Source organism: Nicrophorus vespilloides, unplaced genomic scaffold (assembly GCF_001412225.1).
Source record: "Nicrophorus vespilloides isolate i.1.1-1 unplaced genomic scaffold, Nicve_v1.0, whole genome shotgun sequence".
In the NCBI taxonomy this organism is placed as follows: domain Eukaryota; kingdom Metazoa; phylum Arthropoda; class Insecta; order Coleoptera; family Silphidae; genus Nicrophorus; species Nicrophorus vespilloides.
Window position 1 is genome coordinate 1339 of NW_017096134.1, and position 14008 is coordinate 15346.

Below are 14008 nucleotides of genomic sequence, written 5' to 3' on the forward strand. Positions count from 1 at the left end.
TTTCATAGTTCTCTTAAAGATAAAATACTCTTACCTCTTTACAAACTAATTTTACAATCATTGCAAAGTCTAACACAATTTCATCAAATATGAAATCAGGACTAAAGTTTATACCGCCCGGTGCAAAAGTAGCGAAAGATAATGATATTATTCAAAACTCATTAAAATTTTCTAGTTATTGTTTATCTAACAGTCATTAGTATTAACATATGTTTGTATGCCTTTTCAATTTGTTTACTCTCTGATATTATTTCTTCGATAATATATTTAAGACAATTATGTCTTTCATAGGACTTGACGCTTCTACCAGAAGCCAATCATTCCGGATTTATTACTATTACATCCAGTTTCCTCTAACTTTCATATGAACGAAGCCTTGTATTGCTTGATAATTAATCAATAATGTTAGTTTTTATACAGCTCACTAGATTTTATTCAAATGCCCAATTAGCACATTCATTGGAATTTGTATATCATGTATCAATATTTACACATTTGTATTCCAAGTCTGGAACTATCTAGGTGTTCTCGAAATCTATCGAAATCCCAACAACCGAAAGACCGTCTATTGAAATCCCGACGTTCGAAATTCTGACTACCATAATCCCGACTATATCGAAATCTCGACTACCATAAAAATGTTATTATAGAAATTTATAATAATAAAAGACACTGTCGGGATTTCGATATAGTCCGGATTATGGTAGTCGGGATTTCGAACGTCGGGCTTGCGATTGCCACCGGTAGCGAAACATAACTATATTATTTAAACCTCATTAGTTTTAACATATTTTTGCTTCCCTCTTTAATTTGTTTACTCTCTGATATTATTTATTCAGTAGTATATTTAAGATAATAAGTTTACAATTTATGTAGATTTTCTGATATTGTCTTTCACAGGACGTGACGCTTTTTTGTACAAGAAGCCAAACTTACCGGATCTATTACTATTACATCCGGTTACCTATAACATTCATATGAAGCCCTATGTTGCTAGATAATCACTAATTATGGTTTTTCTATGTCTGTTTTCATATTTCAGATAAACCCAGCAATGCGTTGCTCAGGAAGAGTTTGTCATTTCATTGTACAAATAAATGAATTTGTATCATTTGCTTTACTAGTTTACTCTTTAAATAAATAAACAAAAATTATTGTACAATAAAATACAAACGGCTATTGATAATGATCACAAAGTTAATTTATCAATTATCGTGAAATTCATTAAATTACGTTGAGTGCGCAACTTTTTTTTCCAATCTTTATTATCGAATGTGACTCACATATGTAACCTCAACCAAAAAACAGCTAAATAAAGCATATTTATTTGTGATAATCATTGTATTAAAAAATAGTTTTGCATAAATAATCTTGAAGTTATGAATTACATCCTGGAAGTAATCTGTAATCATTGATTTTTATAAAAAAAAAAGCTTTTTCCTCTGAATTAATCACTGGCCTAGTATTTCCTTTTCCGGGGCACACTATAAAAATGGAAACATTGAGCAACACTCAGTCAAATGAAATATCTCCAAGAGGTAAGTTACTTGCTAAATAAAGTTTTTCATGTAATGTGATTTGTTTTATTTTTAATTAAGAGGATCCAGAGGTTGCAATGTCTTCTGAATTGGACCGGGACTCAGTATGTGCTCCTATAAGAAGTCTTGAGGAATTAGCAAACACACTCACAAATCCACCACAATGGTTAAAACACTTGAAAGACAGGGTGGTTCGTTCACCAACAATTGTACAGAACAGTTCATTGAATTGCCACAAAACTAATAGAAATATTGGGAATATAGTGAAAAGGTTTGATTCATACTTGACACCAAAAACTTTGGTTTGTCATGACATGAAGAATGGTTACTTGGATGATAGGTAAATAATTCATTTATCTTTAAAAAAAAATTTCAATGTGTATTGGTTGTAGGTATTTGGCTGGCTACCCAAGAGGAAATGGGTACACTTTTTTCAGATGGGCTCAAATTGATATATTTGTGTATTTCTCTCATCATTTCATCACTGTTCCACCATTAGCTTGGATCAATAAAGCGCACGCGAATGGCGTAAAGATTTTGGGTACAATAATCACTGAGAATGATGGTGGGAAACTGCTCTGTGAAGGTTTCTTGAAAGACTACAAGAAATTTGCAGACGATTTGATACAATTGGCTTTGATCTATAAATTGGATGGATGGTTGTTGAACATAGAGAATGAATTGGAAACTACAGATAGCATGAAGAAATTCGTGAGTTACATAACAGAAAACATTCATGCGTCTATACCGGAGTCTATGATTATTTGGTACGACAGCGTGATCGAAGATGGGAAACTGAGTTGGCAAAACGAATTGAACGAGAAGAACAGGTATACGTTGTGAAGGCTTCCAATTACAAATTTCATTTTCTGAATACTTCAGGTGCTTCTTCGATGTTTGCGACGGTATATTCTTGAACTACACGTACAAAGAGCACAATTTGTTCAAGAGCTATCTAAATGCTCAGCACAGAGTGATGGATGTTTACGTTGGGATCGATGTGTTCGGCAGGAACACGTACGGAGGTGGAAAATTTAATTGCCACATCGTTAGTTCTCTAATATAATTACCAATTCGTTGAATAATTGAAATATTTCGTAGGCGGCAGAAAAAATTCGAATGTTGAATATGTCTATAGCGATTTTTGCGCAAGGATGGGTTCACGAGACGTTACAACCTGAACCGCAAGATACATTCCACGAGCGATTCATGCACAAAGACAACAGCTTCTGGAGAAGCCTTTGGCCATTCCTATACACCCATCCAATAAATACACTGTTCAACACGTCGTTTTACATAGGAACAGATAAAGTTATATTTCCAATCGGCTATAATTTTCAAATACTCATCGTATCTTCTTTCATAGAATCAATACGCTTTGCACGAACAGGAACTGCAATTGTCCAGATATCTACACAACAAAAACATCTGCGATTACGATTTATCCGTTAGCAATTTAACGAACCAATGCAATTGCATGCAGCTGCATACCGAAAATGATAATGCTACGTGCGTTTTAACGAAGAACAACGATAGCTTAGCGTATTTTCATCAGTTATTTATTTGCGATATACAACTAAATGGCAAGTATATCCTGTATACAGCCACTAAAGCGGTGGACGAAAGTACCAACGATTTGATCAATCTGATCTTGTTGCTCCGGCAAACTGGAACTATTAGGAAGATTGTTTGCAACGCGATCGAAACTGAAGGCCCTGAAGATAATATTTCCTTGCAACAAATCAAACCAATAATAGATGGGATTCGCATAGATTCGCCATATCGTAATGTGTCTGATGCTACATTCAGGTAAAAAAAATAAATATAATATTCGCTTATTTTGATGTGTACATTTGCAGATATTACGAGCTACATGTTAAGAATCCTTGCCGTTTGCTGGAGATATCTGCCGAAATCGTGAAAGGAAATTCGGTCGAGCTGCGAGCAATTGGTATATCGAAACTCAAGGAAAAATAGACTTTATATTAAATTAAATATAAAATATACATTAATTACAATTGGGAAGGTTAATGCAATTATTATACACAGAATTGAGCTAATAGTAATGTATTGGAATGCTAGATGAATTCAAATCCTTCATATTTAAGATCTGAAACATAGGTGTCATCCAAAATGACGTTGCCATTGATATCGAATGCCGTGAGGTAGGTCGATGTTTTACCATCAATTTCTTCAGTTCTCAAAGCAATGATTACCGTATCATTCGACGTAGGAACGAATTTAAATGATGAAAATCCCCTAGTATTAGATTTATTTGGCAACTAAAAAAATTATTTGGATATTCAATGTTGAAATGTTAATTAATATTCGTAATAATTACCTTAATGAATTTGACGTCGTAGACATCGGAGTCGGCTGATATGAGTACTGAGCAGCCTCTATGTTCATCTAGAGTTTCATTGTAGCTGTCTTGGCTGCACCGTCGTGGCAAAAAGAACCACCTCTGGTGCACCTGTGACCAAGCCCCACTCTCATGTATCATATATCCAGGCCACTGTATATTTAAAACATTCCTAATTCTTTTATATTCTTCAATCCAACTCACATGTTGTACTTCACCATTGGTTCTGATCATTTTGATATATTGTGGATTGTTCTGCTGGAATTCACCAGTTGGAGTTGTCCACTCTTTACCCATTGATCCCACAACCAATTGCTCATTCTTAACAGTTGCCCACTCTGCTTTAAAGCCCTTTGTATTCCTTAAAATCAATTTACCATTTAGTTCCATTGAAGAAAAACTAAGAAGACAACACACTCACTGTCCATTACCATCCATCAACAACAACCAAGGCACTGCTTTATCATTAATAATCTCAAAAACCATTCCAGTTCTATCATCAAAAGTTAATAAACGTCCATTAAATACAACCAACTCTGATAATTCCATTCCCCTGTCCTTCAAGGCGAAATTCGTTGTTAACTTAACTGGATCATGATTGTCCCATGTTATAACTATTGACTGTCTCGTTGGGCTGTAGCTTAGGAATCCCTTTTTCAAATATGAATACCAAGTGTGCTTCTCTTTACTGCTCTTGGAATTTGTGTCCAAATCAGCAATAATACCTTAAAATAAATATAAATTGAACTTGATGAATTATTACAAATTTGATAATTCACCTATTCGAAAAGTATGCATGCCACTTATGATAATTGGAGCCGTTATTGGATATGTGTGATTGTAATTGGAGGAAAGCACAACACTCTCAGAATGCATTTTCTTTGGGAAAATGTACAAGATAAAGAGCACTAGCAGACCAGTCATGGTAATAATTGTGATAAAATGTTTTTGGTTCCTAAGTGTCTTGTTTACGATTCGGTAAGAGGGCGGGCTTCTGAGGGCCTTCCTCCAATCTCTTATTCGTCCCATGTCGCTGGGATCCTCCAGATTCTTCATTTATTTCTTACAGTTCAAGCTCACAAATTCATCCTCACCCAATTGTAAATTACTATTTATTTAGGACGCATACTACACTGCTCCCTTATCTAATCAAGGTACCAAATCTATAGCCAATTTAGCATCTTTTTTCTCTAATTGTTAATTAACGTAATAAATTTCAAGTCTACATAACCACAAAAAACATATGTGTTGACGTTTACCAACTTTTACTTTCAGCTCTGAGTTGGCATCAATTTGCACACGCGAATTTTCAAATTTGGCAGCAATTACTATTTTTTCAAATATTTAAATATTAATTGGAAATTGTATATTACTGTAAATTGCCTAATGCTATTATAGAAATGTTGCTTTCAGTTTATATTGAGAAAAAGTTTTATAGTTTTTTTTTTTGTATAAATCCAAGATTAATTAAAGTTTATATTGAAAAGCTGAGATTGTTATGAATTGAACAAAACCAGATAAAAGAATTATTAAATAATTAGACTCGCCATCTTGTGGTGGATAAGACAATACTCTTTCTTATGCTTGATATGCCACCCCCACCATTTTCTAAGTTTATCCAAGAAAATGACAGGTTAAAAAGTCGTTGTTTTATTTTAACTCAATTTAAAACAATTGTTTGTGACTATGGCTGTGCTGGCTGCTGCCGCCCTTCTGGATGAATTGATGGGAAGGAATCGGAACATAGCACCTAACGAGAAGGGCAAGGAGCTGAACTGGGAAGACGCAGACGTACGATAACCTCCAATTTCTTCTTTTTGTTGTTTTTTCTTTTTTCATTCTTAATCTCTTTACATTCTTTATTTCCAGTATTGCAAGTATTACTTGGTGAAGTTCTGTCCACATGATTTGTTTGTTAACACAAGGGCTGATTTGGGTGTTTGCACAAAGGTCCATGATGATGAGGTGAAGAAGCTTTTTGAACAGTCCAAAGGACACAGAAAAATCTATTATCAAGAAGAATTTATCAGGTGTGGATAATGTTATTCAACAGTTTGATTTGTATATTAATCTTACAATGTTTTAGATTTTGCACATCTATGGTTAATGAAGTGGATAGGAAGATTATAAAGGGTAAACAACGATTGGCTTTGAGTGGCAAAGGAGAGGGATCATCTCTGACACCTGCTCAAACACAGAAGAATCAGGAGCAGATAGTTCTGCTTAATGAGAGAATAAATGGTCTGGTGGAGGAGGCTGAGCAGGCTGGGAATAATGGCAATGTTGAACAGGCTCAAGGTTTGATGAAGCTATGTGATCAGTTGAAGGATGAGAGGGATAACTTAAAGAAACTTAATGATAACAGGTCAGTTGATTTTGTATGCTTTGTAAATATAGATTAAGTTATTGTTTTTCTTTTAGTCACTGGAGTTCTACTGCTGAATTGGCAGCAGCACAGGAGAAACAAATGGAGGTGTGTGAAGTGTGTGGTGCCTTTCTGATTGTTGGTGATGCGCAGCAGAGGATTGACGACCATTTGATGGGGAAACAACATGTTGGGTACAACTGATGGTAGAGATTTGCGTGACAATAGTTCTAATTTATTTCGTAACAGTTATGCGCGTTTGAAAGCGGCCATCGAGGAAATCCAGGAAGTTGTGGATACGCAACGCGATGAACGCCGCGGTGCTCGAGGCAGTTCCATGGAGGATCGTAGGGAAAGGCACTCCAGCAGACCATACAATAGAGATAATGGGAGAGATAAAAATGGAAGAGATCGGTCAGAGCACGGGTAAAGTTATTTTTTCTTATTAATACATGAATCACAGTTGTAATGAACATGTTTTTGTTTTAGGAATGACCTCTACAAAGAACGCAAGGATAAGGAGAGAAAAGATAGAGATCGTGACGATAAGTACAGGAGGGAGACGAATCAACGGAGCAAAGAGCGAGAACGCGAACGGGATCGAAAGCACCGCCCGGACCGTACCACTGGTAGATAACTTTAATGATCATTGTTGAATTTGTTAGCGATAATGTTGTTTTGTATTTTATAGAAAGGGATCGAAATCGGGATAGGGATCGTTCCAGACACTCTCATCGCCGATAAATGTTCTTCATAGTTTTCGAGTTAGACCAGTAAGAGTGGCCCAGATCAGGTAGGTGGCTCTCTAGTAAAACGTAAACTTCTATTTCAGAGTCTGACCAGCAGGTTAGTGCTAAGACTGTACACAAAATAACTTTATAGAGAGTTTTAACTTTTACATATTTATTTGTTACCATTATTATTATTATTACTATCTTAACAACCAGATGGCTTTAAGTTTATAATATTCAATTAATATACTTTGATTGGGATGTGTGTGTGCGTGTGCGCGCGTATATGCCAGGAATTTATGCGGGTTGCAACGTCCTTTAATTGCAGCTCAATTAAGTTCCCCAGGCATAATAATCTTGGCTGGGAAAAAGACGCGATCGGAACATCTGTTCCGTTCGCTCGATCAGAATTCACACACTGATTTTATAATTTTTGTTTGTATATGTATTATACACAGAAAGACTATTGCCCAGTATTTGATGATATCTTTTCAGCAGCCGTTGACCAGACAATCTCGAATCTGTCTCGAATGTTGTTACTCTTTCGTTCCCTGACAATATTATCAAAGAGGTATTTATATATCACTAAGTAAAAAAACCAAAAAGAAATTTACCAACAAAAAAAAAACAATTTTTACTATTTAGTATTGTGCATTTTGATCCATTATTATTATTTTCTTGTTTGTTTAATTGGTGTGCTATCTGTGAATCAGCGACAGCAAGAATTATTATTTCTGCTCGAGGTATTTATTTACTTATTTTTTTTTTATATAAATTGTTGTGTCACCGAAACAACGACAACAATTAAAAGATGAAGACGAAAAGTTTCTTCTCTAATTTGTGCGTTGTTGTTTTTTTTTTAATTCCACGGAAATGTATGTGGACCAAAGTGATAAGATAGCAAAACGAGATGTGTGCTTCAATTTATGTTGGCTTGGGTCTTTGCAGTTGTGATGATGATGATGTCGGTGATGATGATGATGAAACAAACACAGGTGAGCCTAGTGGTTTTTGGGTTTGGTTAGGCCATTATGGACGATCTGTAAAGTTAAGAGAGAACAATAGTCTGTTGAAATGTTCCCGAGCCTACGCATTTCAAAAACCACCCGATTCACAGCAACTGAAGCGGCAGCAGCAGCAGAAGATCACCACCGAAATCCAAACTGGTCCCTTGCCCCCATCAACGACTCGTCAACAAGATTAATAAGGTGACAAGTAGCGTTTCTATTCTGGTGCGCTTACATTGCAAATTGGACATACCGAATTAGAAACGTTACTTCAATTTTTGTTTTTTTTTTTTAAATTTTTGAATTAAAATAGTTACTGCAACAATAGATTATCATCTACTGAATTTATTTTTTACTTTATTACATTTCTTCGATTTCATAAACAATTATAATTGTTGCTCTCGACTTTATTTGTGTATCAGTAAAAAGATAATTAAAAGTTTAATTGGAACGTTTTTTTTTTGTTTACCCAATAAATATTTCTTAATTCAAGGCACTCATTATATTGAATATGAATTATCCAATTTAATAAGTTTACTTCAATATAATTTTCTTTACAGCTTAAGAGAATTGAGTATTTTCCAGAGGTTAAGAATTTTATTAAGATATGAATTATTAATGATCTATTTTGGCCTGATTATACCTATATTACTTTTACCTTCTGTATTTAAATACTTTCTTTTTAGTAATAAATTTCAATGTCAGCGTAATTTCGCAACGTCTATGTTTGTTTATTATATGTATTCAGCGTAACAAATAACCTTGCTACAATTAGCATACTACACCCAAGTCAAAATCATTGATAAATTTACTACAATCAAGGACATTAAATAAATCATATTTATAAACTACATTGGAGAATTCCTTAATTTTCTTGCTTTTTATTATTTATTTACAAATCTATATTTGCTAAGTCCTATATTTTAAAAACACAAAATCTAAGCAATTTATTATCAAGAACATAAAGCTTTATCTAGAATACATTCTATTCTACATAAATTTGTTTAACCTTCAGTTATAGGTTTTGACAGATTTTATCATAATGAATAGAATTAGTATACCAAAAACAATATTTTTCTTTGTATATAAACTATGAAAAATGTAAAAAGTAATTATAATTATTGTACTTCTTAAAAGGGAAATGTTTAGTCAAATCAATATTAACTAAACAATGTTTATATGAAGGTAGATTTAGTTTTCTTGGAGGCAACATTAATGTCTTTTTTTAAGAATAGTTTGGTACGTTTCTTAATATCAGGATAGTTTGTTTAATAAATAAATAAATAAGAGGATATTTTTTATTAATTTTATAACTGGATTCTTGAATGTTGGAAAATGATGTTTAGTAAAGAAATATCTAGTCTTCAACTTTCTCTTGATGTTGCATTTCTAAGAAACTGAATCAATATTAACTAAACAATCATATGAATGTAGATTTAGATTTTTTGGAAGCAACATTATTGTCTTTTTGAAGAACATTTTTTGTACCTTTCTTAATATCAGGATATTTTAATAAATAAATAAGTAGCAAGATAGTTTTTCTTTATTTTATAACAACATTTAAAAAAAATATGCAAGATTAGTGAATGATGAAAAATGATGGTTAGTAAAGAAATATGGACATCATCTTCAACTTTCTTTACATGTTCATTTTTAAGAAAACTGAAAGAGTTTCAAACAGATCATTTGCATTAGATACAGATATTATAATAATTTCTGTACAAAAAAAACTGTCGTTTCTGAAATGTATATTTGTTAGAGTTAATAAAGAAATATGGTCATCATCTTCAACTTTCTTTAGATGTTGAAGTGAAAGAGTTTCGAGAAGATCATTTGCGTTAGATGCAGATATAATAATAATTTCTGTACAAGAAATCTCTTGTTTCTGAAAAGTATATTTGTTAGACTCTTTATAAAGAAATATGGTCATCATCTTCAACTTTCTTTAGATGTTGAAGTGAAAGAGTTTCGAGAAGATCATTGCGTTAGATGCAGATATAATAATAATTTCTGTACAAGAAATCTCTTGTTTCTGAAACGTATATTTGTTAGATAGTTTACAAAAAATTATAGTCATCATCTTCAAGATGTTGCATTTCAATTGTTTCAAGAAGATATTTGCGTTAGATGCAGATATAATAATAATTTCTGTACAAGAAACTCTCGTTTCTGAAATGTATATTTGTTAGACTCTTTATAAAGAAATATGGTCATCATCTTCAACTTCCTTTAGATTTTGAAGTGAAAGAGTTTCGAGAAGATCATTTGCGTTAGATGCAGATATATTAATAATTTCTGTACAAGAAATCTCTTGTTTCTGAAACGTATATTTGTTAGACAGTTTACAAAAAATTATAGTCATTATCTTCAAGATGTTGCATTTCAATTGTTCAATTGTTTCAAGAAGATATTTGCTTTAGATGCAGATATAATAATAATTTTTGTACAAGAAACTCTCGTTTCTGAAATGTATATTTGTTAGACTCTTTATAAAGAAATATGGTCATCATCTTCAACTTTCTCTGGATGTTGCATCTCTAAGAAAACTGAAAGAGTTTCAAACAGATCATTTGCATTAAATATAGATATTATAATAATTTCTGTACAAAAAAAAACTGTCGTTTCTGTAATGTTTATTTGTTAGACAGTTTATAAAGAAATATGATCATTATCTTCAACTTTATGTAGATGTTACATTTGTAAGTAAACTCAATGAGCTTCAAAAATCTGATTTACGTTAGATGCAGATATTATAATAGTAATAATTTCAGTACAAGAAAACTCTCTTTTCTGAAATGTATATTTGTTAGATAGTTTATAAAGAAATATTGTCATGATCTTCAACTTTCTCTAGTTGTTGCATCTCCAAGAAAACTGAAAGAATTTCAAGAAGATCATTTGCGTTAGATGCAGATATAATAATAATTTCTGTACAAGAAAACTCTCGTTTCTGAAACGTATATTTGTTGGACAGTTTACAAAGAAATATAGTCATTATCTTCAAGATGTTGCATTTCAATTGTTTCAAGAAGATCACTTGCGTTAGATGCAGATATTATAATAATAATTTCAGTACAAGAAAACTCTCGTTACTGAAATGTATATTTGTTAGATAGTTTATAAAGAAATATGGTCATCATCTTCAACTTCCTCTAGATATTGCATCTCTAAGAAAACTGAAAGAGTTTCAAGAAAAACATTTGCGTTAGATGCATTTATAATAATAATATCTGTACCAGAAACTCTCGTTTCTAAAATGTATACTTGTTAGACGATTGTCCATCGACCAAAAGGTCTTCAATTGTATTTATTGTGCAAATTCGATTTTGAATTCAAAAGTAAATATGGTAAATCCGACTGCAGAGCCATCTGCAGGCGTTCTCGTTGATTGGTGCGTGTGTGTGTGCAGATGTGCTTTCTCTTCAACAATCAACACGGTGGTGTCGTGCGCCGCGTATAACTGTCAGTTCGCTTTCGAACTCGTGTCAAGAAACAGGTCTTGTTGTCATCCACAGTAAATTTTGTATTTTTCTACTTTCATATCGCAAAAACCAAAATAAAAGTTAAATATGTCGAGCCTGAGACAGACGCCCTTAACGTGCGGAGGACACACGAGACCTGTAGTCCATTTGGACTTCAGCCCGGTCATCGAAAGCGGATACTTCCTGATCTCCGCATGCAAAGGTAAGAAGAAATTTGCACTATTCTCCATAATTTTTTTTGTTCCCTCTCAGTTTTGCTTCACTTTTTTTTTCTGTTGTTATTTCGTTTCCGTCTTTCCTGCATCTTCGTGCCCATTTACGAAAGGTAACCTTAAAGCAGGCCGTACCTTCAGACCACCGTTCGCCTTGGCCCAATTCAGGCCGTCGCACGAAGAAACCTCAATTAAAAAGAACGTGCCTTGATTATTATTTTTTTTTTTACTTTATTCTCTCGTAGCCTTCCTAAATAAACGCAAGGTTAACATTTCTTTACTTTTTTTTTTGGATAATACATTAATTTTTTGTCTCTCTTTATTGCAGATGGAAAACCAATGCTCCGACAAGGCGACACTGGTGACTGGATTGGCACCTTCGAGGGACACAAGGGAGCTGTGTGGGGTGTAGCATTGAACTCGAGCGCCACTAGGGCTGCTAGTGGAGCTGCTGATTTCACTGGTAAAGTCTGGGATGCAGTGTCTGGTGAAGAATTGCACTCATTCCAGCACAACCACATTGTGAAATCAGTTGACTTTACACAAGATACAGCTTCGTTAGTGACCGGAAGTAATGAAAAACTGGTCAGGGTTTTCGACTTGAACAAGACTGATGCTTGTATGTTACCATTCTACTAAAATCAAAGTCATTATTCTAAAATACAAATTTTATTTTTTTTTCAGCTCCTGAAGTTTTTTCTGGCCACACTGCTGGTATCAAGCATGTCATATTATTTAGAAATGATAAAAATATTGTATCTTGTGCTGATGACAAAACTTTAAGAGTTTGGGATAGAACTTCAGGAAAGGTAATTTAAATAAACTACTAACTTGATCACAATTAAGGCAACAAATTATTATTCAAATTAACTTGTTTTTTCCTATAAACAAACAAACTATTGCCTAATAATAACTGTTATGTTTTCATGCATAATCTGACAAATTATTTTTGCGTAAAGCAAGTAAACAAGTTTTTTTTTATAATAATTTGTTTTCTATTTCATTTTTTTAATGTTATTTATTCAAAGCGAACTACAAATTAATTATTGAATTATTGTTTAGGAAATACAAAAAGTTGATTTCCCAACCAATCCTACTGGCATAGAGGTATCTAAGGATGGTACCGTAATCACCGTCTCGCATGCCAAGAACGTGACGTTCCTGGATGCCGACACGTTAGGAAAGATCAAAGAGTATCCGGTGCCATCGATCGTGAACTCGGCCTCTTTGCATCCGGACAAGAGTATTTTCGTTGCCGGCGGTGACGACCTGAAGGTTTACAAATTCGACTACGCGACTGGAACAGAAATCGGTATAAATCTTAGAAATAATTACATGAACAGTTCCGATTTAATTAATTATTTTTGCAGAATCTTTTAAGGGTCATTTCGGCCCCGTGCATTGCATGCGTTTCTCGCCGGATGGTGAGCTGTATGCATCCGGATCGGAGGATGGTACGCTCAGATTATGGCAGACCACCGTTGGAAAGACGTACGGTCTGTGGAAGTGCGTGGACGGACCACAGCTGAACGATTCTATTACATCGAAGGAAGTGTCGGCCAGTTAACAGACCAAGAACTGGCAGTGAACGATTCACATTTTCTTCTATTCGGGATTATTCTTATTTATTAAGGACAAAATATTTTTTTTTATATATATATAATTATTTACTTAACGTCTTCTCACACCTGTACGTCACGTGCGGATAGGATGTAGTACTATTCCATGAATAGTAGACTCAATTTCCAGCTATGTTGGACCCACATTCTTTTATTTTATTTTTCGCATGATGTTTTATTTTCATTTATACAGAAGCTATATTCAGCTGTACGGATTACATTATAAACTTCATGTTTACTTCTCAATCTCAAGACTTTCAATAAAAAAAAACATATTTTAAGTTACTCAATCTTATCAATTCTTCTTCAGCCTGCGTACATATTAATTAATATACATAAAAAAACAACACATATTTTTATATTTGGGTATACTTATTAATACAAAACTGAAATAAGAAAAATATCAAAATCTAAAAAAAATAATTTGGTATTGTAGGCTAAGAATTGTACCAAACGTATATTGAGTTGCATACTTGAAATAATCATATTTATAATTGTATTATTTCGTCTTATTACTGATTCTCCATTCACTTTGTGCTAATCAGTGTTTATTTCATTATTATCTATATCGTATTTGTTTCTATGATCTTGGGGTAAATTTTACTTCTTAACATAAACCTCGCTTGTTGAACTATCTGTATGTATTTATTTTTGTGTGACTATTACAATAAACGTTATTTTTATATAAGTAA

General features: G+C 33.4%; 4 protein-coding genes across 8 annotated transcripts; 3 read left to right on the top strand and 1 right to left on the bottom strand.

Annotated features, from left to right (window-relative positions):
- Nucleotides 1-1297: 1297 nt before the first annotated feature.
- On the top strand, nt 1298-3581 carry LOC108569756 (cytosolic endo-beta-N-acetylglucosaminidase). The gene is made up of 7 exons (XM_017931435.1): nt 1298-1538; nt 1599-1878; nt 1931-2368; nt 2421-2586; nt 2640-2849; nt 2905-3347; nt 3398-3581. The coding sequence occupies exons 1-7, from the start codon at nt 1493-1495 to the stop codon at nt 3513-3515; spliced, it is 1701 nt and encodes a 566-aa protein (XP_017786924.1). The 5' UTR covers nt 1298-1492; the 3' UTR covers nt 3516-3581.
- LOC108569757 (apyrase) lies at nt 3552-5171 on the bottom strand. Its single transcript, XM_017931436.1, has 4 exons — nt 4680-5171; nt 4322-4625; nt 3880-4261; nt 3552-3820 (listed from the first exon to the last, which is right to left on the bottom strand). Exons 1-4 carry the CDS (start codon nt 4954-4956, stop codon nt 3617-3619), a joined length of 1167 nt encoding a protein of 388 aa, XP_017786925.1. The 5' UTR covers nt 4957-5171; the 3' UTR covers nt 3552-3616.
- Nucleotides 5172-5485: 314 nt separating this feature from the next.
- LOC108569758 (luc7-like protein 3) lies at nt 5486-8055 on the top strand. 5 transcript variants are annotated; one of them, XR_001891339.1, is made up of 9 exons: nt 5486-5691; nt 5770-5930; nt 5987-6265; nt 6322-6459; nt 6515-6691; nt 6755-6894; nt 6957-7058; nt 7492-7567; nt 7945-8055. XR_001891339.1 is itself a non-coding variant. In XM_017931438.1 (8 exons), the coding sequence occupies exons 1-7, from the start codon at nt 5587-5589 to the stop codon at nt 7007-7009; spliced, it is 1053 nt and encodes a 350-aa protein (XP_017786927.1). In that variant the 5' UTR covers nt 5486-5586; the 3' UTR covers nt 7010-7058; nt 7492-8055. The 5 variants fall into 5 exon arrangements, 4 of the variants coding, with proteins under 4 accessions (XP_017786927.1, XP_017786929.1, XP_017786930.1 ...); XM_017931438.1 differs by having other exon boundaries at nt 7492-8055; XM_017931439.1 differs by lacking the exon at nt 7492-7567 and having other exon boundaries at nt 5487-5691.
- A 3304-nt stretch (nt 8056-11359) lies between these two features.
- Nucleotides 11360-13601, top strand: LOC108569734 (serine-threonine kinase receptor-associated protein). Its single transcript, XM_017931396.1, has 5 exons — nt 11360-11687; nt 12026-12316; nt 12382-12506; nt 12760-13009; nt 13068-13601. Exons 1-5 carry the CDS (start codon nt 11573-11575, stop codon nt 13262-13264), a joined length of 978 nt encoding a protein of 325 aa, XP_017786885.1. The 5' UTR covers nt 11360-11572; the 3' UTR covers nt 13265-13601.
- The last annotated feature ends 407 nt before the right edge of the window (nt 13602-14008 follow it).

Excerpts from the sequence above, each read along its gene's own strand:
- LOC108569756 (XM_017931435.1), top strand. The coding sequence starts at position 1,493 with ATGGAAACATTGAGCAACACTCAGTCAAATGAAATATCTCCAAGAG. Across the intron at positions 1,879-1,930 it reads AATGGTTACTTGGATGATAG|GTATTTGGCTGGCTACCCAA; the intron begins GTAAATAATTCA and ends TATTGGTTGTAG. Across the intron at positions 2,587-2,639 it reads GAAAATTTAATTGCCACATC|GCGGCAGAAAAAATTCGAAT; the intron begins GTTAGTTCTCTA and ends AATATTTCGTAG.
- LOC108569757 (XM_017931436.1), bottom strand. The coding sequence starts at position 4,956 with ATGAAGAATCTGGAGGATCCCAGCGACATGGGACGAATAAGAGATTGG. Across the intron at positions 4,626-4,679 it reads CATGCATACTTTTCGAATAG|GTATTATTGCTGATTTGGAC; the intron begins GTGAATTATCAA and ends ATTTATTTTAAG. Across the intron at positions 4,262-4,321 it reads TTGATGGATGGTAATGGACA|GAATACAAAGGGCTTTAAAG; the intron begins GTGAGTGTGTTG and ends ATTGATTTTAAG.
- LOC108569734 (XM_017931396.1), top strand. The coding sequence starts at position 11,573 with ATGTCGAGCCTGAGACAGACGCCCTTAACGTGCGGAGGACACACGAGA. Across the intron at positions 12,507-12,759 it reads GGGATAGAACTTCAGGAAAG|GAAATACAAAAAGTTGATTT; the intron begins GTAATTTAAATA and ends ATTATTGTTTAG. Across the intron at positions 13,010-13,067 it reads CGCGACTGGAACAGAAATCG|AATCTTTTAAGGGTCATTTC; the intron begins GTATAAATCTTA and ends TTATTTTTGCAG.
- LOC108569758 (XM_017931438.1), top strand. The coding sequence starts at position 5,587 with ATGGCTGTGCTGGCTGCTGCCGCCCTTCTGGATGAATTGATGGGAAGG. Across the intron at positions 6,266-6,321 it reads AAGAAACTTAATGATAACAG|TCACTGGAGTTCTACTGCTG; the intron begins GTCAGTTGATTT and ends TTTTTCTTTTAG. Across the intron at positions 6,692-6,754 it reads AGAGATCGGTCAGAGCACGG|GAATGACCTCTACAAAGAAC; the intron begins GTAAAGTTATTT and ends TTTTTGTTTTAG.